The 19,620-nt window shown below is 35.9% G+C and overlaps 2 protein-coding genes across 3 annotated transcripts; one reads left to right on the top strand and one right to left on the bottom strand.

Moving 5' to 3' along the window:
* The first annotated feature begins 334 nt into the window (after nt 1-334).
* Nucleotides 335-13,072, top strand: LOC106163082 (nuclear pore complex protein Nup50). The gene is made up of 8 exons (XM_013540558.2): nt 335-444; nt 7,186-7,268; nt 7,611-7,703; nt 8,089-8,572; nt 9,133-9,357; nt 9,683-9,788; nt 10,083-10,198; nt 10,774-13,072. The coding sequence occupies exons 2-8, from the start codon at nt 7,200-7,202 to the stop codon at nt 10,974-10,976; spliced, it is 1,296 nt and encodes a 431-aa protein (XP_013396012.2). The 5' UTR covers nt 335-444; nt 7,186-7,199; the 3' UTR covers nt 10,977-13,072.
* Nucleotides 13,073-13,232: 160 nt separating this feature from the next.
* Nucleotides 13,233-19,602, bottom strand: LOC106163064 (uncharacterized). 2 transcript variants are annotated; one of them, XM_087000418.1, is made up of 15 exons: nt 19,460-19,602; nt 18,742-18,879; nt 18,382-18,444; nt 18,016-18,133; nt 17,500-17,687; nt 17,076-17,207; nt 16,187-16,219; nt 15,966-16,016; nt 15,414-15,500; nt 14,889-15,071; nt 14,515-14,655; nt 14,240-14,297; nt 13,920-14,119; nt 13,700-13,726; nt 13,233-13,534 (listed from the first exon to the last, which is right to left on the bottom strand). In XM_087000418.1, the coding sequence occupies exons 2-15, from the start codon at nt 18,764-18,766 to the stop codon at nt 13,422-13,424; spliced, it is 1,419 nt and encodes a 472-aa protein (XP_086856544.1). In that variant the 5' UTR covers nt 18,767-18,879; nt 19,460-19,602; the 3' UTR covers nt 13,233-13,421. The 2 variants fall into 2 exon arrangements, with proteins under 2 accessions (XP_086856544.1, XP_086856543.1); XM_087000417.1 differs by lacking the exon at nt 19,460-19,602 and adding an exon at nt 19,172-19,309.
* Between the last annotated feature and the right edge of the window lie 18 nt (nt 19,603-19,620).

The following is a 19,620-nucleotide window of genomic DNA, read 5'->3' as shown; positions in this document are numbered from 1 at the left end:
AAGAATTGTATCTTTGACCAAATTATCATTGAAATCTGTTCATAAACAACCAAAAGCTATAACGTCAGTATTTATTCATGTGAACTAAAATTATAGAATGTTTTTATAACAAAAGAATTAACAGGATGGTGGCCTATTTTCTGCCAAGAATCCAACAAAAGTATGATATTTGTCAGTAATCCCCGGATGTGTCCCTATCAATTATGATAAAGAAAAGGAATGTCTGTTTATTAAAATAGTTGCGCGCACTATATCACATTCATTTTACTTTTTCATGTCGTAGGCTCCCAAGCTGCATCCTTTTCTATATTGTTTTTCTTCTACATAACACAATACAAATTAACAAACTCATCCGCAATCGCAATAATCTGAAAAAGTAGGTCCATCATGGCTGCGCCCATAGAGTGACACCGGGATTTTGAAACGAAGTTAATTTGGTACAAAGTAAGCATTTGGATTTCTTTGACGAAACATTATTCCCTATTTTGTAAATGTATGTGGCAGCTTGCATATTTTTGTTTCCTAATTTTAATGTCTAGTGTGTCTTCAGACATTATCTCTCTCTTCATTCAAGGATGTTTAAATTAGCACCCACGTACATGTCCACTGTACAGTACATATTGTAGGGTTCTTGTCCCCAGTGTTATGTTCTCTCCTTGCTCTGCGCTAGGGTTTTCTTTCAGAACCATATCGGTTTTTCTTTAAGTAGATTGCTGCCACCAGTGCGGCCTGTGAAAAACCGCACAACACTTCAACTGGTTTCCTTCTTTTCTTTTATTTTCTAAGAACACTTAGCATGCAGGTCACATGTACATGTATCTGTATTGGGAACCAGCTACTTTTCTATCTCTATACACTGTCTGCTGCACTCTATGCTGCTTTCTATACACTCTCTCTGGCTATCTTGCTGTACTCTACTCTACTGGACTTCTGACTTAAAAACTGGCTCACACTGCATAGAGCAGCTCTATTTATACATTTTCAAAAGTGGACGTCCTTGAGTGGTTGACTGCTATTTTTGATTGGCAGGCAGGGAAATGTGGATGAACTTGAATGTTTGACTGCCAACCTGTAACAACGTGACTCTAAGATGGCGTGGTGTCGTCAAGTGTCTTTATTACGTAACACAAAAAGGTCATACATTTAACGACATTGTGATACATCTTTTTTTTTTTTACAACAAATGTTTCTCAATAAACTATCTTATGCTTTAATCTACATTGTTTGTTCTCCTTATCTCAACAACAAAAACAATGTCCTTTAACACTCTTCAATAAGTCTTTTTGGTTTAACAATGTTTCTACTACTACGAGTCTTGACATCAGGTAGAGTTACAGCTTGTGGCATAACATTAACTTGTGCCTGAGGACTCTGGTCCATATCAATATCTACTTCAGGCTTCAACTCAAATGGTTCTTTTGTTAAAAGTAAATCTCGTCTATTCCTTCTTAATACAGTTCCATTTTCAAGTTTAACGTTTAATTTTCCCCTAAAATTCTACCTTTATCACTTCAAACACCTGTATTTCTTTCTCTGTGAACCTTACAACATCACCTTGGTGCAGAGGTTTTAACAGTTTTGCACCAACATAATATTTTTTATTTTTACTATTTTCCTTATTCCTCATCAAATCCTTGTTTCTATGTTCAACTACATCTGGCAATCTATTTCTAACTTTCCTTCCCGTCATTATTTCTGAAGGACTATTTGCACCAGACAAAGGTGTAGTTCTATAATTCAACAGTGCTAAATATGGATCTTCCCCAGATTCACTGGTCTTCTTTAACATTCTTTTGACAATCTGAACACCTTTCTCAGCTTTGCCATTACTTTGACTATGCTTTGGACTACTCTGGATATGTTTAAATCCATATATACTGAACAAAAATATAAACGCACGAAAGAATATGTAGATTTATTTTCATATGTGGAACTAGAGTATATAGCCAAAAATAACAGCATATTCTTCTCGACAAATTGACATCACTTTGAGAGCATTAGGGGAAGTTTAAATGCATAGTCCAAGAGTTAGGGCATCAAATACACCATTGGGGTCAACATCCTGAGTTCACAGACACCATTAACTTTGCGCAGAGCATGACACCAGCGGCGCATGGACATCACTAAGTTGTCAATAGTGGCCTGAGGGATATTATCCCGTTCCTCCTGGAGTGCTACTCGCAGTTGGCGAACATTCTCGAGAGCTGGAGCATGATGGCTAAAACGCTGATCCAGAACATTCCACAGGTGTTTGACGGGTAACATATTGGGTGTGGTCGGTGCATGTGGGTGGTTCCTAGTGCTACCAGTGTCTCTGAAGCGTGTTCTCAGACGGCTGACAGTGGAATGATGCACATTCAGGCATGCGGCAACTTCTGTTACCGACAAGCCAGTATTGAGCATGCCGATGGCATGCTCCCTTATGATTCCAGACATCTGTGGCATGTTAACAAGTGACAGAAATGCACATTTTGGTGTGTCCTTTTATTGCCTAGACTGTAAGGAGTGTCTGTGTATTGGTCATGCAGATTGACCTCCACTCCGTCATGCTCCATTAGTCTTATGGTTGTAAAAACTAAACCTTTGAGTATACTCACGGGGAGCGGCCAAGTGAAACCAGACCACTATACTTGATCAAAACAAATCCATCAGTTCATAAATAAACCATCAACCTGGGCATATTTCATGATTGTCCATTTCAACCGACCATTTTAGTTTCGTGCATTTATATTTTTGTTCAGTATACATTAGCAAAATCTGTAAACATATAGGAATCAAACTGTTTTCCTGGATCTGTAACAACAATTCTAGGAATTCCATACCTAGCTATAATAGCTTTGAAATGGTGGATCACACACTGACTACTCAAATTTTCTAATTTAGCAATTTCTGGATAATTTGAGGTGTAATCTACTACAATCAAGTAATTCCTTCCTTACATGTTGGATCAGGCATATTGTTTATAGCAGTGACTTTACATGGATCTGGCTTTATACCATGTTCTGTAAGACAATCACCTAGAAATGTTAGAGCAGTACAACTTATTTCACATTTGTCTCCATTGAGCTTCACACCTGCTTTCTCTACGATATTTATCACATGTTGTAAAATTCTGCTATGCTCTGACCATGTTTCAGCATAAATCACTATATCATCAATAAAAACTTTCACATTTTTCTCATTTTCAAATAACTGAGCTATCTTAGCATGAAAAATCTCTGGTGCATTTTTCACACCATATGGCATCCTAAGAAATGAATATCTACCAAACGGTGTAGCCACTGTACACAACCTAGAGCTTTGCTCATCTAACTTAAGGTTATAGAAACCATGGCGAAGGTCCAGTTTTGAAAAACACTTGGCACCTGCCATGTCACTCTCTATTTCAGATTTCTCTGGTAAATGATATTGTTCTCGGCAGACATATTCATTCAATCTTAGAGGATCCATGCATATTCTAAGGTTACCATTAGCTTTTTCAACTAATACTAAGGGAAGTACCCAGTCTGTGGGACCATCTGTTTTCTTTATTATGTTCTGACTTACCAATCTTTCTAATTCTTTCTGGAGTTTATCTCTCAAAGCAAAAGGTACTTTACGAGCTGCATATATTATTGGCTTTGCATTGTCTTTGAGTTTAATACAAACTTCACCTTCCAGGCAACCAATGCCTGTAAATACATCTCTGTACTTTTCTTTGATGTAATACTTCATTAAACCACCCTCTGTAATGCCATATACATATACTTTTCTGACATCTCTAGTTCTTATTACTAAACCACATTTTTCACTATCTCCTGCTCCTAGTATTGATACACAGTCTTGGTTTGCTACATAAAATTTTACATTATTTATTTTCTTTCCTGACTTTAGAGTCAGACTTACATAACATATACCCTTTGTAGAAATGCTAGTGTTGTTATAAGCACTCAGTTTAGTGTTAGTACTGTACAGTCTTGGTTTCTGTCTTAACAAATTGTAATCATCAATACTCATAATGTTCAATACTCAGAATGTTCACCTAAGAGCCACTGTCTATTTTCAAGGGCATAACTGTGCCATTCACACTCACTGGAGCTATCCACTCACACTTTGATCTGTCAGTTCTGACTGTAGAAACAAATAGTTCTTCATCTTTTTCATCAGATACAGCATTCAGAGCATGTACTTTACTGTCTGTTCTACATTTATTTGCAAAATGGTTCCATCCTTTGCATTTTCTACACATCTTTCCCCATGCCGGACACTTGTATTTATTGTGGTCCCCCCCCCCCCCCCCCCCCCACATCTGCAACAGTCTCTAGTTGAAGATTTACTGTTATGAGGCTTGTCACTGCTACATGGGTTTTCATTTGCTCCTGGCAGGTTTCCGCGGCCATGCACGTCTGTACGGCTTTCTAGAGGGTTAGATCTTCCGTGCAGAGAAGTTTTTCTTTTAGTCTGAGGTCTCTGATGCCGACAACGCTCTGGTCTCTGATCATTTCTTCTTTTAAAATGCCAAAGTTACACGTATCTGCTTTGTTTTTGAGATCAGTTACATAGTGCTCAAAAGTTTCACCGACTTGCTGATCACATGTTCTGAAACAGTATCGTTCATATATTTCATTCTTCCTCGGTTCACAGAACCTCTTAAAATTCTCCACTACCTTCTCAAAAATCTTTTCGTCTCCCTCTTCGTCATAAGTGAAAGTGCGGTAAAGGTCTTGGGCCTCACCCCCAGCCACTGTTAATAGCAATCCAATTTTTCACACGTCTGTAGCTTTGCTGGCATCAATGGCTTCTAAATACCAGTTGAATTGTTCTATGAACTTGTACTTGTAGAATCAACGAGAACATTATGCCTCATGGCACATACCTGACCTGGTAATAAACATAAGTCATTTTGGATGAAAGGCCATTACATTTTAAATTACACCATCTCTGCCATTTTTTGTCAAAGGTTGTCAAAATCTTACCATGATCTTGATTTATAAATATTAGTGTCTACTTGAAGTAAGGCAGATTGATAATCTTCAGTCAAGTCTCACTAAAATGCATTTTATATTTGCCATTTTTAATAATTGATAGTTACAATGAATGATAGCCAAAGTGAAAATTATTTTATATATACAGACACTGCATGACAAGAATTTTGGTCCTAATATATATCTGAGCTTTGATCGTACCCAAGGATTTTGTTCTTTTAAGTTTCTAATAGGTTGGAGCTCATGTCATCTTCACATGTCCAAAGGTCTTCATATTTGTCTTTATCTTTTTCCTCTTTGGGAAGCAGCTGCTTTCTATTCTCCTTCAGTAGGTCTTCTGTCCTCATGGGGAAAGCCTCCCTGTTTTCCTTGTTATCTACATGGACATCAAGCGCTTGCTGCATGCACAACTTAATCCGTGCAGCTTTTCCTTTTCATTAAGTTGAGCCAAGTATTTGACAGTTTGGTTTTGTGGTACATGGTTTTCCCTTCCACATGGGATATTTTGGCATTCCGTGCACAATGGATTATCTGGTCTGCTGAAGCAAATGTTCTCTCAGCACTGATATTGGTGGCTTCACAAGACTTTGATTCCTTCAACAGGTTACTTGAAGGCTCCCAAAATATACCACGAGGTAACTTATCTGACAGCTGCCTTTTCATAGTTTCAGCTTGTCAGTGGCTTCTTTATACCTCTATACAATGAATTCATATCCAATATATAAGTAACAATTCCAAGCACACGCATCCAGAAACGTGTGACCACCTTGCTGAACAGCCCTGTTGCACACATGGCCATCTGCAGTGCAGGAACCTGTCATGCATTGACAGCAGAATGGTGTACATTGTTCTTTGGTGGATAGTACTGCTTGAAGAAATCTGTAATGTGGGATGCAAAGTGATACAAATACCACAGCTCAGCATGTAAATGTGAAACCTGTTACCAACAAATTTGTAGTATACAACAGAATCCTTTTGTATCAGTCCTTTTCCCTTGAGAAAGAGTGTAATGTCCTTCTTACAGGAATGCTGTAAGTGAAACAGTTTGTCGGTTGCTTGAACTAGTGCTTGGGTACTGCTCTCACTGTGGTGGCAGAATGGCATAGGTCCTGATGTTTTGGTAGGTGTTACATTCCTAGTTTCAGGCTCCCTAACAACCCTCTCTGCTTCCTTCCTTGGCCATTGTGTAGAGGGGATGCATAGTGCACCTAAAGCGATTTAACTTTGCTCCTTCTCCTTTTCCAACATATCATCAAGGGCTAAATTACATGGCGATCTGACATTGTGTTTGTAATCTTGTTCAGAATGTTGAAGTCACTGCACTCATCTGGGGTTTAAATACTTTTAACTGATTTGAAAGATTGCATGAGGTTAGAGATAGTCTGTTGCCTTGCCACCAGCTTGCTCCTTGATTCCATCCAAGTAAATAGTCTTATCATAATTCAACTTGTGCCATATGTCCCAGAGGCTTTGATTTTTCATCACACTTTACAGTTCAGTTGGTTTTATCCTTGAACACGTCTTTCACTTGTTGTCTTGCTGCCACTTTCATTTCATGTGTGAAACCATTTTGTGTTGTATAGCCTGGTAGCTGTCCAGTTAGATCTACGCTGGTGAGACACATGACAATCTGTTTGATAGCATCGGATATCTTTTTATTCAAATTCTGGAGCAAAATGTCTGTGGATTTTATATGAGGAATGAAGTTATACATATATTTATTTAATTCACAATTCAAAGGAAGCCTGGTCATTTTTGCCCTGTTGCATGCTATAAGTTGTCGCTCTTGCCTCCCTGGGGAGAATACACCCCTCCACCGTATTAGGCTTTCAAAGCTAGCAAACATACCACTTCTCCACTGCCAGACCAGACCCCTGCTTCAACCCCTTAGTGCTGAGTGCCAAGTTGGGAGACAGCAGGTATCGTTTATAAAGGACTGGTGTTTCCCCGGACAGGGTCAAACCTATGTCCTCCCGCTCCAGAGGCGGACACTCCAACCACAGGGTCATCCGGAAGGATTCTTACAAAACCCAATTTAATTCTACATTCATCATTACAAAAATTTTTAGAAAAAAAAAACCTACTAGTACTAAAATTATTTTAAAAGACATTCTTTGCATCTTGTTCTTGGAGGGAATAATAGTGTGAAATTAATATCTAATTGATATAGGTAAAAGTACAAACCATTTCTTCTTCTTATGAAAAATCTTCTTTACTGCAGAATCTGAAAAGAAAATGTCAAAAAGAATTGCTGCTAACCAGCTAACTGATCGTAACTGGGATGAAGAGGAGGAGGCTGAAGAGGTACATGTATACATTTGCATTAAAATTGTATTGTGACACATTAGTTCATAACACTTATACTGTCATGTTGACTTTTAAGCCAGTGCTAAGAATAATGTAGTTTTGGATAAAGAAGGGATCAAAAGAAAATTGATAATTTTTTGTGGGTCCTGTAGATATGGTTAAAAAATCCATTCTCTCAGTTGCTTTGCTGCAGATGTTTTGGCTTTCTGCTTCTAAAGTACTTGCTTAAAGCAAACTTCAACTTAAAGTGAAAAATATCTGGTTAAGACTTAAGTTATTTTTTATATCTATCACAGACATTGTAATAGTACTTTTACTTTAGTATAATGTTTTTCCTAGGCTGGTGTATTTAAACAAGCTTCAACCACTGTCCTTGAACAGAGACAGATAAAGAAAGCCAAGAGGAGAGGTATTGGAGGAAGCACTGATTCTGTAAGGAAAAGTTTACACTTAAAAAGAAAATGCCTCCTACAATTGTTTAGAACATTAATACTGGATTCATGTAGCGGTCTATTTGAGACATATGATACACCTAGCAAGGTTTAGCATCTGAAACCTTATTATTCAAAGCTTTGGGGGCTGAAGATGTTCCATAGTGTGCCCTGCCAGATTACTTGTGGTACATACTCAACTCCCCAGCTTATAGATGCACATTTCTACTTATCCACAAAAGCTAGTTTATCGAGTTGTCTTGTTTTTTAAATACTTACAAATCCGATTTTTCTACAAAGTATAACCTAATTTCAAAAAGATTTTTATTTATTATTAATTTTTTTCATTTATTATTAATTATTTTCATTATTTTTGTTGTTTTCAGAATGGAGGCACTTCTGCATTTAAGGGGTTCACTGGTTTTGCTGGGCTTGCTTCAAGTACGGGTCCTGAGGCACCAGCTTTCAGTTTTGGCAGTAAACCACTGACTGGTTTATCAAATGGAGCTAAAAGCACTAAGTCGAGTGAAAATCCTGATAAGATTTCTGTAGCTGCAGAGAAATCTAATGACTCAAATGGTGGAGATGCCAGCAAATCAAAAGCCAAGTTGCCTCGTCGAGAGTATCTTAAACTTTTAAAGAATCTTAATGAGAGTCTTGCTCGCTGGGTCCAGCAGCACGTGGAAAAGAACCCATACTGCATCCTGACTCCAATATTCAAAGATTATGAGAAACATTTAGCTGAAGTTGAGAAGAAATACCCAGATGAAGCTAAAGAAGAAGCTAGTGAAGAAGATGCTAAACTTTCACTGCAGGACAAAAAGGAAGAAAAATCAACTGTTACTGTAGTACCACAAACTGAAGAGAAAGGTAGGTGAAAATGAATGGGAAAAGTAATTTTTTAGTCCCTTTTTATGTAAAAATGACTCACGACCAAAATTCAAATATCTTTCAAAAGGTTCATTTGCCTATTTGTTGTAAATGACTTTCATTTCAAATACCCATGTATGCATAAGTGAAGTATTTGGTTTTCAGATTTGTCTTTTAAGACAAACAACTAGCACAGCAGCTTTAATTCATTTAGTGAAACGATATTGAGTACTACACGTATGCCCCTGCACATCTGACTTAAACGAAATATTCTTATCCTATCTACCATTGGAACTCGGCCAAGCCATAAACTGCGAAAGTCATATGATCACTGCTGACATCGTGTACTTACACTATTGAGTGTGTTAGAGATTCACTACTCAATGTTAGTGTAACTACTTAAATATATAGGTGGCAATGCATTGAACCATTAATCAGATAATACAACCACTGATACATACAATTGTTTATTTGACATTTAAATGAATTACATAAATAGTTATATGTATGAATACCGAACAGATACATATTTGATGCATGCCAAGTTATTCTCTTTGTAGAGGAAAAGAAGCCCACTTTTGGTGGATTTACATTTGGTGTGTCCCCACCTGATGCTACCAAGGATTCACAGCCCAAACCAGCATTCAGCTTTGGAGTAGAGAGTGATGCAAAAGCTACAAAAACAGGTGGCTCAATATTTGGAAGTAGTACTACCTCAGTATTTGGATCAGGGTTACAGCCCTTCTCATTTGCTGTCAATAAACCCACAGAGTCCACTGGAAAAGGTTTGTTTTATTGTTCTGCACCAAGGTATAGTTATCATAACTTACAACACAATAAGTTAAGCAGTGGTTTATTTCATCTTTTGTGTAGAATATTTTAACTAAAGTTATGTTATGATTCATCAGCATTTTCTAAAATCATTGAAAGTGATTTCGAATGAGAAAGAAGTAGTTTCAGTTATGAATGATTTGTTGATGCACCTCAAATTTTACGGACAGAGCTATGTGGTTTAGGAAAATAAAAGGCATTTCTTTTGTTTAAAAAAAATGATGGCACATACATGAAAATATGTCTCAGTGGCTAAAACTGAAAATATCTTTTGTTTAGATGGTTCTGGGGGAGAGACAGGGGGAGATGGTGAAGAAGAGGAGTATGTTCCACCTAAAGCAGAAGTGAAGCAAGTAGAAGAGGAAGGAGCATTGTATACAAAAAGGTGTGTGGCATATTCATTGACGTTGTCATGTCAGTACTGATAGAAAATATGAGGATGAGGAAAAGAGATGGGATAAAATAAAAGTAATAAATGTGAAATATGTAGAGGAGAAGTGAAGTATGCAGAAAAGAGTGGGCATAGAGTTGGAGTTCTTCAGAATTGATCTTATTCAAGGGCATTTAAGTACAAACTTTACTTAAGATGCTTGTGTACAATAACAAGACTGTGAAACAGAAAAGGAAAACAGATTTTTCTGATACAGACATATTTTCAACCTGTTCTTGTATACTTCAGGTGCAAGTTGTTTTACCAAAAAGACAGCACTTGGGTTGAAAAGGGAGTGGGTAATCTGCATCTCAAGTCTTCTGATGGCAAAACACAGCTTATCGTGAGAGCGGATACCAGTCTAGGTGAGTGCTATCTGCTTTATAACCGTTTTGATTATTGTTGTATTATTGCAAAGCAATTTCACTTAGACCAGACACACATAGGATGTTACATATAGCAGTTTCCTGTTTTATCATATAATTTAATATGGTGTAATTATTCCACAAATATATCTGAAGCAAATGGAAAACAAATTTTCAAATTTTATTGATGGTGACGGCTTGACTTTTGTCAATGTTAAGTCATCAGGCGTGTTTGGCTGGTAACAATGGTGGAAGGCGTCAAAGGTAGACCATGTTTTTTTTTTTTGATGATGGCAGGGAGGTAGATAATGTTTTTGAAGATGTCAGGGAAGTAGATGTAGTTTTATCACAGCAAATCCCCAGATATAATATTGTAGTCTATACCAGTTATATAATAATAATAAATCACATCATATATTTCAGTTCTATTTATCAGACCTTGCCTTATCAGGAAGTGGCCTCTTATATACTGAAAATGTTCATAAAAATTAGATCCATGCCTTTTTTGGAATCGTGTTATTTTTATCCCAGATCTAAAAGCAAGATTTCTTATACTTGACTTTCTACACTTCCAGGTAACATCCTGTTGAACATCATGCTGACATCGTCCATGCCAGTGAGACGGCAAGGTAAAAACAATGTGACAATGATGTGTATTCCTAATCCACCCATTGACCCCAAGGTCACTGACAGTAAACCCACAATGATGCTGATCAGAGTGAAAACTGCAGAGGATGCCGACGAGCTGCATGAAAAAATAGCAGAGCTAAAGGGCTGACAACCACAGTCCAATAGCCACTTAAGAAAATTGATAATTGGGTGATGTGTTGGCTATTTGTTTGATATATATGTAAAGGGTTGTTTTCTTGACTATTCAACATAATGATAATGATATTTTGATGATGCATAAATTTTGCAATTAAAACATATCAGTGATGCAATTTACATCATAATTCACTCATATTTGAATGCTTCATCAAGAAATCCATTTGTCATTTTCAGCATCTCTGGCTTTGTAAAATGAACTAATGGTTATAATAATGGCTATCTAGCAGCTTCAGTTTGATGTCACTTATTACATATAACAGTTAAGTTGCATTGCTTTCTGGAGACAAAGCTTTTGAGTGTGTTTAAGTTCTGAGATAAGTTTGTGAGGAGCCCAGAATGGTGGTTTCTGTGAAGTTGATTATCTCATAAGTTCATTGTTGCATATGTTTTTTTAATATATGTCAAGTCTTTTGAGGCATTTAAAACCTCTACTATTATTTGGATATTTTGCTGTCTGAGACATGCCAGGACCACTATTATAATTGAAAGTATTTTACTCACTCACATAATTTACATAAATTATATCAGTGGCACTGAGGCACTCTGGTGCTTTCATTACTGAAAAATATCTTTTTGGGAGTTGTCAGTTTGTTAATCCTTCAAGTCCTAGATTTGAAGTAAAATAACAGGTCTTGTGTGAAGATCTGGGTCTCAGGCCTTATGTTGTAGCTTTAGAGTAAGGATAATTATTTGTCATTGGATGAATGTTGTTATAATTTTCTCTGTTCAGATCAAATGAAATCAAGTAGTGTGACATTCCTGTTATCAAGTCATTATAATGAAGCATTGTTACTGTAAAAACAGCATTCTACTGATGCTGAGGATGAATTAGCATACCTTGCTTTTCTCAGCAGTTCTAAAAAAAGTGGGCAAGGACAATTTGAGTGTTATATTTAGGTCATGGACAACATTTGCTTGGTTTTATCTCAGTTTGTTCATTTTTTGACAGCGAAGGAGGGGGAGTTATGTCTAAAGCTTATGAAGTAGGAGCATGTGCTCACTGTATTCTACATCATACTGACCTCATTTGGTTATTTATGCCATAGTGACACAAAGAATCAGAAAGCCGCAAACACAAGTTAGTTGATCTCATGCTACGTGCTATTGTTAATCACAATGCATTTCTTTCTCATGAAAAGAACCTGGTAGTTAGTTCCAAGTCTTGAACCAGTGCATTACAATATGAAAGAATTATTGATTTTTCTGGGTAACCCTACATTAGGGGACACAGTTGGAAAATGTCTGTCAGGTTTTTCAAAGTTAAAGCCTGCACTATTGTTTCGCCAGCAAATGTTCAGTGAAGAATTTGTATAAAGTGTATCTACAAAGTATTGCTAACAGTCTGCTTCTCCATGCTTTAAAATTACTTTATGGTTTGCACATTTATAGTGTATGTTATTTGTTGTGTAGTAGTTGGATCGAAAGTATAATATTTTAGCAGTCAGATAAATTGTATTATATAATCCACCTGTCCTTTGGATATTCTTCACTTCTCTGACTTTAAATTTTATACTGGTGCATATATGTCTTCAACAGCGATAATGCAGTAATGCAGATATGTTTGAAAAACATCTCATATATGACACACATATCATATATGACACACATCTCATATATGACACACAAAAGGATTATTGTTACAGTAGCAACATGAAAGGCAAAGGAGAGTCCATTTATGTATTTTAGTTACCCACCCACCAAGGCGTTTGTGTATTTAGGTCCCTTTGCCATTATCCTCTTTCATTAAAATTTTATAAAATGTTGGTTTACAAGGTTAATAGTTTTACACTCTCACCAAAATATATTGACTCGGAGATAAACCAGATAAATGTAGTAGTAGCTTGTGTAATTATCAAATATATTACATATATGATACAGTGAATTGATTTGATAATGATCATTTGTTCCTATTTTGCATGCAGGAACAATGTGTGATAGCTCTAGTTATGATAAATACTAAATTCCAAAGAAATAGATAATTTTGATTATTATTTTTCATAAAAAAAGCTCCCACAAATGTAAATGGCAATAAACTGTTTAGCATTATCATTTGTTGTAGTGGTTTCATAATCAAAGAAATATTCATGAAACTCAAAATTTTTGTGGCAGATAAAAATACTGTAATATTTTTATTTGGAATATCTTTTATTTACCCACTATTACATGTTTTACTTGGGGGGTAGGGGGCAAAAGAACCACCCTTTTTAGCTGGGAGAAGGTCTGCTTTGACTAAAACTTGACCTTGGTACATGAAGGTTCACGGCAAAAGGTCCACATTTTCTGAAAAAGAACCCCCTCTTTGAAATTGCTGACTACAGCCCTCGAGTATTATATAAAGTGCAATCAGTCACTGGTTTTTCCACAATATTTAAATCTTTCAAGTTCTGGTTTTTCTTCATTTTGTTGGCTGAGACATCCTCTGCTTGTGTTTTATGATGAGGACAAGGATAAATAGCAAGAAATTCAGGCAAAATGTAATGCCTATTTGCTTGAGATTCTCTACAAAATCTGCAAAATATACAACAAAAAAAATAGATAAGAAATGGTGGTTATCTTCATGCCTGAAAGATAATGGATAATATTGGAACAGTAGCTGTGAGCTAAAATCTATTAACAAATGTGAACAATGCGTAATTTATATCAAGAATGTAAAGCTGATATATGGATACTTACGAATTATATGGAGTTTCTTGAAATTAACTGGAAGAAAAAAAATGTCATAAATTTTAAAATTATTATCACATGGAGAATGATAAGCATATCATTTTTATGCATGGTAGCGTTTTTCCTGGCTTTTTATATGGATTCTTTCTTGTAGACAAGTTTACATTAAAGCATACAAGACTAATGAAATCACAATATTGATTCAATTAAGAATTTTTGTATGCCTTACCTTTTATAATAAATTTCTTTTTTTCTCTTTGTTCAACATAACAAGTGAATGGATTTAATGTGTCATATCCATTAAGTTTATGAATAACCAGCTGGTTTAGAACAGTGATTTCTACTCTCCCTTCTGTCCTGTTTTGTACCTCAAGCACTGGGATATAGCGGCTGCCATTTACCCACCATACCATGTTCAACATAGAAGCACTGAAGTTAAGTGAAGAGGGTCAATCAAATGTAATATCGCATTGTCTTTGTGACATGTTATTGAATTTTTTATTTCTTGTTGAAAAATTTGGTTCCACCAGAATGTGCCAGTATACTCACCCAGGGCATGCAAGCAAAAGCTCTGTATCTATGTCTTGGGTGATTTTTTCTTCTTGAACTGGAACGAGAACTGATTAAATCAGCCAAGAGTATGAGTTTCTCTCTCTCTCTCTCTCTCTCTCTCTCTCTCTCTCTCTCTCTCTCTCACACGCATGCATTTACATGTACACACATCCCAATTTAGCTTTCCTTCTTGATTTTATATATTATTACATACATTTGATTATTGAAACTTCTCAAAAGTACATGGTACAAAGAGCAAAAGGTCTACTTACTGGAGTGAGACGTTTTTACTTCTTTGGCATTAACTTCAGTCTCTTCACCACTTTCTTTCTGCTCTCTCTCCTTATATTTGAAGTTATCTCCATAAAATGATCTTTTATGTTTTATTTCATGTGTTTGTCTCTTGGCAACACCTGTATTAAAGGTTAAAAAACGCACAGCCTATTGGTCAATCATTTTCCCCTTACACACATCAATCATGTATCCATATTTTACCATGAATATGCTTTTTTTCTTTTTTTTTTTTACTTTCGTCTCAATTGATCCCTGTTTAACAATGAAAAAAATGGCAAATGGCGTTTCTGATGATTTTCGTCAGTTGAAAATTTTAAATCAAAATGTGTTGCAAAATTAGTTTGAAAATTACTTTTTCTGCAGGGCAGCGTACATCTCCCCCACTCCATTTCATCCTGTCTGTCAAAGATATCCGGTAATTCGGAAAACATCGATGAGTGGCATGGTGCCCCGTCGGAGTACAAACGCAGAATATGTCCAAGAAACTTGGGAAATACTGGTTTTTCCGGTACACTTATCTTAACTTTGCAAATACCTGCAACACAAAGGCCATTACATTGTAAATAACTGGGAAAAGTTATTCCGATGGAATATATAGTATAGCGCTTTGGTCGAACACCGGTAACGAAACGGGTAAGAGGAGATGTCACAAATGAGAGTTCAAACTCCTAAATTTCAAAGATGCATTTTACTAATTCACACCTGACCTATCCTCAATAATTCAATTAAAGGACTTATTATCTTACTTTAATTTGTTAATTTTGCTGGGTGGAGTATCAAACAGTTGCATTCGACAAAGCGTTTGACTAAGTATTTTTAGTATTTATAATTAATCATAATTCGTAAAAAAAGAGATAAATGGACTCTTATTCTTCACCTATTCTCTTTCTTTCTCCGTGTCTGCCACATGTACTGCACTCAGACCATTTTGCCCAAGATGTGAATGTAACATAGTTTCCTGTTACTGAAATTGTAAAAATAATTATAGCAATCCATTTCAGATAGTCTAATCATTACCCCAGGATATCCGCAAGATTCAAAATAACGGAGGAGAAAACCAACGTCAAACCATTGAGACTGACATTTCTTTTTTTTTTTCTTTTTTTTTTCTTTTTTTTTTTTCTTCCACAAAACCAGGGTTATCTTAATGTCACTTACAGCTCAAGTGCAGCGGTTTTTATTTTTGCCCCCCCTCCCGTACATTTACAAAAAAAGGTGCTCTAATTTGGTACTTATTTAAGCCCCCGATAAATTTTCCCCATTCTTTATAATTATTAAGAGGTGTCGGAATTGAATTGCCTGATTAGGGAAATATGGTGGATCGCCCTTGCAACGTTCATAAGAACGCAATGTAATCTACACACAATCTATTCATAATACAAAATTTACAAATGTGGAAATATATCAGCTATAATGATAAATGACTTACTGTTAACAATTGGTATATTAGGAAGTGAAAAGACGTCCTTATCTCGAGACACTGAAATTCAAAACGATCGGCGATATCATATTAGGGTGATCATGACGTAAATGCTATTCCAGACTCGAGGAAACAGAAAATAACATTCTATTATTATAATCTGGATATTTTATTCACGCTCTTCACCTAGATTCTACAATGTACGTGTATTATTTAATTATGATTCTTACCTATTTGTATGTTGTTTTTGTTTTCAGCGAAATCTGCAACAAAAAATTATTTGTCTTTACTCGAAGTTTAAGATGCAAGGCTTGGCGTTCATTTGGGCTGGTTTAAAGTTGTTCTGATCTTGGCCTGCAGCTTTTTAAAATAACTTTAAATAACATTGTGATAGACTGCGATTGTTAGAATTATATGCTATGTTTGATACCTTTAATCTGCATTTGCTGTATGAAATACATTGAAATTCAAGATCACTCGCGGAGGTTCAAAAATTGCGAGATTGACCATTCACCCCTTCGAGATGAAAAAAGTTCCAGTCAATTTTTACCTTTTTTCATTTATCTAGACTTGTTTGCAAGTGGAAAATGAGATGAAGGCGTTAGGCATAAAGGGAAAATATCAAAATCCACAACTAAAATATAATTTGAGTGAGATATTTCATGCTAATAGTTCGCCTCTTTAGTCCCCCGAGTGTCCTGTCATTCACCCTATTTATTCACTTATTCATTAATCAATTAATTAAAAATAAACCCGAACACGATTTACATGTCACTTCCTTAAGGTTGTTCGTTTCTCAGTACATTGCCTCGAATTTCGATGTTTTTAACCATATCTTTCTTCTACATGGCAAATTTTAAATCAATTAATGCTGATCAATCAACTTCAATATGTACTGTCGCAAAAAAATCACCCTTTTCCACCTCTTTGCTGAGATTGTGATAAGTTTCAATGAAAAATGATTTAAAACTTGAGAGATTTTATCAACATGCCATATATGAAATAGAAAAATAAAACATAGCCCCCTCTTTATACAACATCTCCCTGTTTCGAAATAAAAAAACACGCGATCGAATATTATCTGATTCTAAAACGTGTATGGTTGAATCATTCACTTACAATCCAAATGATAGACGGCTTTCACTTTATAACCTTTGATGTGCAGAGACTCGCCATTGTCATCAGGTGACATTTGAATGTCATCATTGAATTTCTCAGTGAAAGTCTCGCAATAATACGTCCCTGCATCAGCTGTGAAACAGAATTTAAGAAGTTTAAAATCTTCATTTAAAATATAATTAATAAAGGAATAATGATAAGAAAGAGAGAAAAAGTGCTATTACACAGAGAGTCTATGCATAACTTTTTTTAAAAGTATTATCTATCCTCAGGGTCACTGAATCTTTAAAAAGTTTCAATGACCCTGAGAATAGATACATTGCTTTTCAAGAATTCTGAAAATTTCACATTTAAAACTAAACAAAAATTGACAGATGCAGGAAAGGTGGTACCGAAAAAGCCACGCATGTTCGTGGGCATCTACCTCTTTCCATTCTTTTAATGATCAAGCTATGCTCTGGTGTTACCACAACGCGATTCGCAGTTTCATCGTCGTGCACGTCTATCTCTACTTCTTCTGTCTTCAGGCTGCGGCTTTTCATATCCCAAGGTTCTGCGCTAACGACGCGGTGCCAGACTCTAGGAGACTCCGCTCTCTGAGTCGACTCGTCACTGGAGAAAGAAACATATCTCGAAAAGTGTTTAAAATATTCCCCCAAAATATTTTTCGTTTAAGGCGAAATATCATTCATTCATTTATTTATCATTCATTACAGTTTAGATCAGTGTAACTTTATTTTTTTATTTGCTTATTTTTCAAACCTGGTCTTCGTATCGTTTATGTCGTAGAAATGTCCTTATATTAAACAAAACTTTAATGACCAAATATATTTTGATATGTAACTTTGTGTTTGTCAATTTGCATTATTACTCCCATGAAGTATATCTAGAAATATTTCTTTGGCATAAGCTCTGTCCGCCCGCCCACCCACCCTCTTACCAAAAGTGACAAAGCATTTTTGCTTCCATTCCCAACTCCACTATGATAGCTTTTTGTAAAGGGCTGCTGTGCAATTCCTTCGATATAGAGATTCTATCTAAGCAATATCCATTATCTTCTGAAATAAATAAGAGGCGCTAAAATATACTTATAGTGCGTTTAATAAAAGGTAAAGAATTGGGCATTCGTATAACAGATTTTAACTTAAAAGCGCGATCTATTTTGTTTGAGTGTAATGGTGATGAGAAAATGGTTAAGGCAAAGTATATAAGATAGATAAAGGAAGACTAAAGAAAAATGAAAGGACTGTATTGCAGAATGTATATAATATCGTTAGATCGTTAGTCTATGTTATTTGTCACCTACCTTTGTGGGACATTACGTCTCTTTTTGCAATAAAATGGGACGGATGACCACCAAATAAAAGTCCTGAACCATATTTTTAAAAAGAAGAAATGAAAATAAATCGTTAAAATATTTCACATTTCTTCTTAATGACATGCTTTTTTTGGTCTGGAAGGCCTAATCATCCGGCTGATGCCTTAGAAATTTTAGATCTAGATCTGCGTGTAAAATTGTGACGACCATAACTATAGGCCTATGCAGTAGGCCCCTAAGACGATTTGTGTAAGCCACGTAAGATCTTATGATGAGTGGGATGCTAGATGAATATATGACAAGTTCTTTTCTGGTGTGCATTATTTTGACATTTCCTTTAATATTTACCTGATTTCAGAGTGCTTGTATGCATGTTGCGTCCATGATTAGGCGTTTCAAAGTAGGGAAAGTTATTTTCGTACACCCATTCTTCCTTTCTTTCCTCATCAGATACCCGTATGGTGAGTTTGTACCCAGACACTGGCACTAGAATTGGTGTTTTGTTTTTAATATCAATCTAGTTAATATTTGATGATTTTACATGGCAGATAGCAAAGTTTAAGCGCAACGGCTTGTCATTCCGGCTGTCATACTATGAGATAAAAGAAACTATTTTTACACATTATGACCGTTAGGTAGGGCCTACGTGAACAGACAAAGAAATCTGCAGCTGAGAAATCTAGCCTGAATTTAGGCCTACGTCAAAATATGAATTATATCAAACAGGCGAGTAATGAGTATTTGAATTCGATTTTAACACGAAAAAAATTAATATTACCTCTTTTTGGTGCAACGCTTAAAAATAAAAGAAAAGTTAAAGCAAAATTCATTTTACTATTTCCATCGTTCTCTTTTCTGTCTGTTGCTAACGCCTTTGAACTTAGACAAAATTATTACGTCAATGCATTGACAACGAAGCACACCGTGACTTTTGACGTCACGTAGATATGATATTCTAATAACGTTGTTTCCTTGTGAAGTCCACATTCCGAGCCAGCCTAAGTAACTTACATCTAGACGTTTATCCTAACAAAAACAACGCTTAACATGTTCAATCCACTTTTACCTGTTGTGTGTTTGATCTTTATGAGCTCCCCCCTCCTCCCACCTTCTCTGCACCCCGGCAAACGCCGCACGCACAACAATTTTCATGAGTTATAGGGCGGTTTCTCATCGGTGAAGAAAGGAAAGTATTGAGTTAGATTGAACTGTCAACATATTTTCGGA

This window comes from Lingula anatina, chromosome 1 (assembly GCF_051362555.1).
Source record: "Lingula anatina isolate TDL-2025a chromosome 1, LinAna3.0, whole genome shotgun sequence".
NCBI classification, from domain to species: domain Eukaryota; kingdom Metazoa; phylum Brachiopoda; class Lingulata; order Lingulida; family Lingulidae; genus Lingula; species Lingula anatina.
Note: the sequence above shows the minus strand (reverse complement) of the source record. Positions and strands in the feature narration are given on the sequence as shown.

Excerpts from the sequence above, each read along its gene's own strand:
- LOC106163082 (XM_013540558.2), top strand. The coding sequence starts at position 7,200 with ATGTCAAAAAGAATTGCTGCTAACCAGCTAACTGATCGTAACTGGGAT. Across the intron at positions 8,573-9,132 it reads ACCACAAACTGAAGAGAAAG|AGGAAAAGAAGCCCACTTTT; the intron begins GTAGGTGAAAAT and ends TTCTCTTTGTAG. Across the intron at positions 10,199-10,773 it reads GAGAGCGGATACCAGTCTAG|GTAACATCCTGTTGAACATC; the intron begins GTGAGTGCTATC and ends CTACACTTCCAG.
- LOC106163064 (XM_087000417.1), bottom strand. The coding sequence starts at position 19,223 with ATGAATTTTGCTTTAACTTTTCTTTTATTTTTAAGCGTTGCACCAAAA. Across the intron at positions 18,134-18,381 it reads AGACGTAATGTCCCACAAAG|AAGATAATGGATATTGCTTA; the intron begins GTAGGTGACAAA and ends TATTTATTTCAG. Across the intron at positions 13,535-13,699 it reads CAAGAAACTCCATATAATTC|ATTTTGTAGAGAATCTCAAG; the intron begins GTAAGTATCCAT and ends TATATTTTGCAG.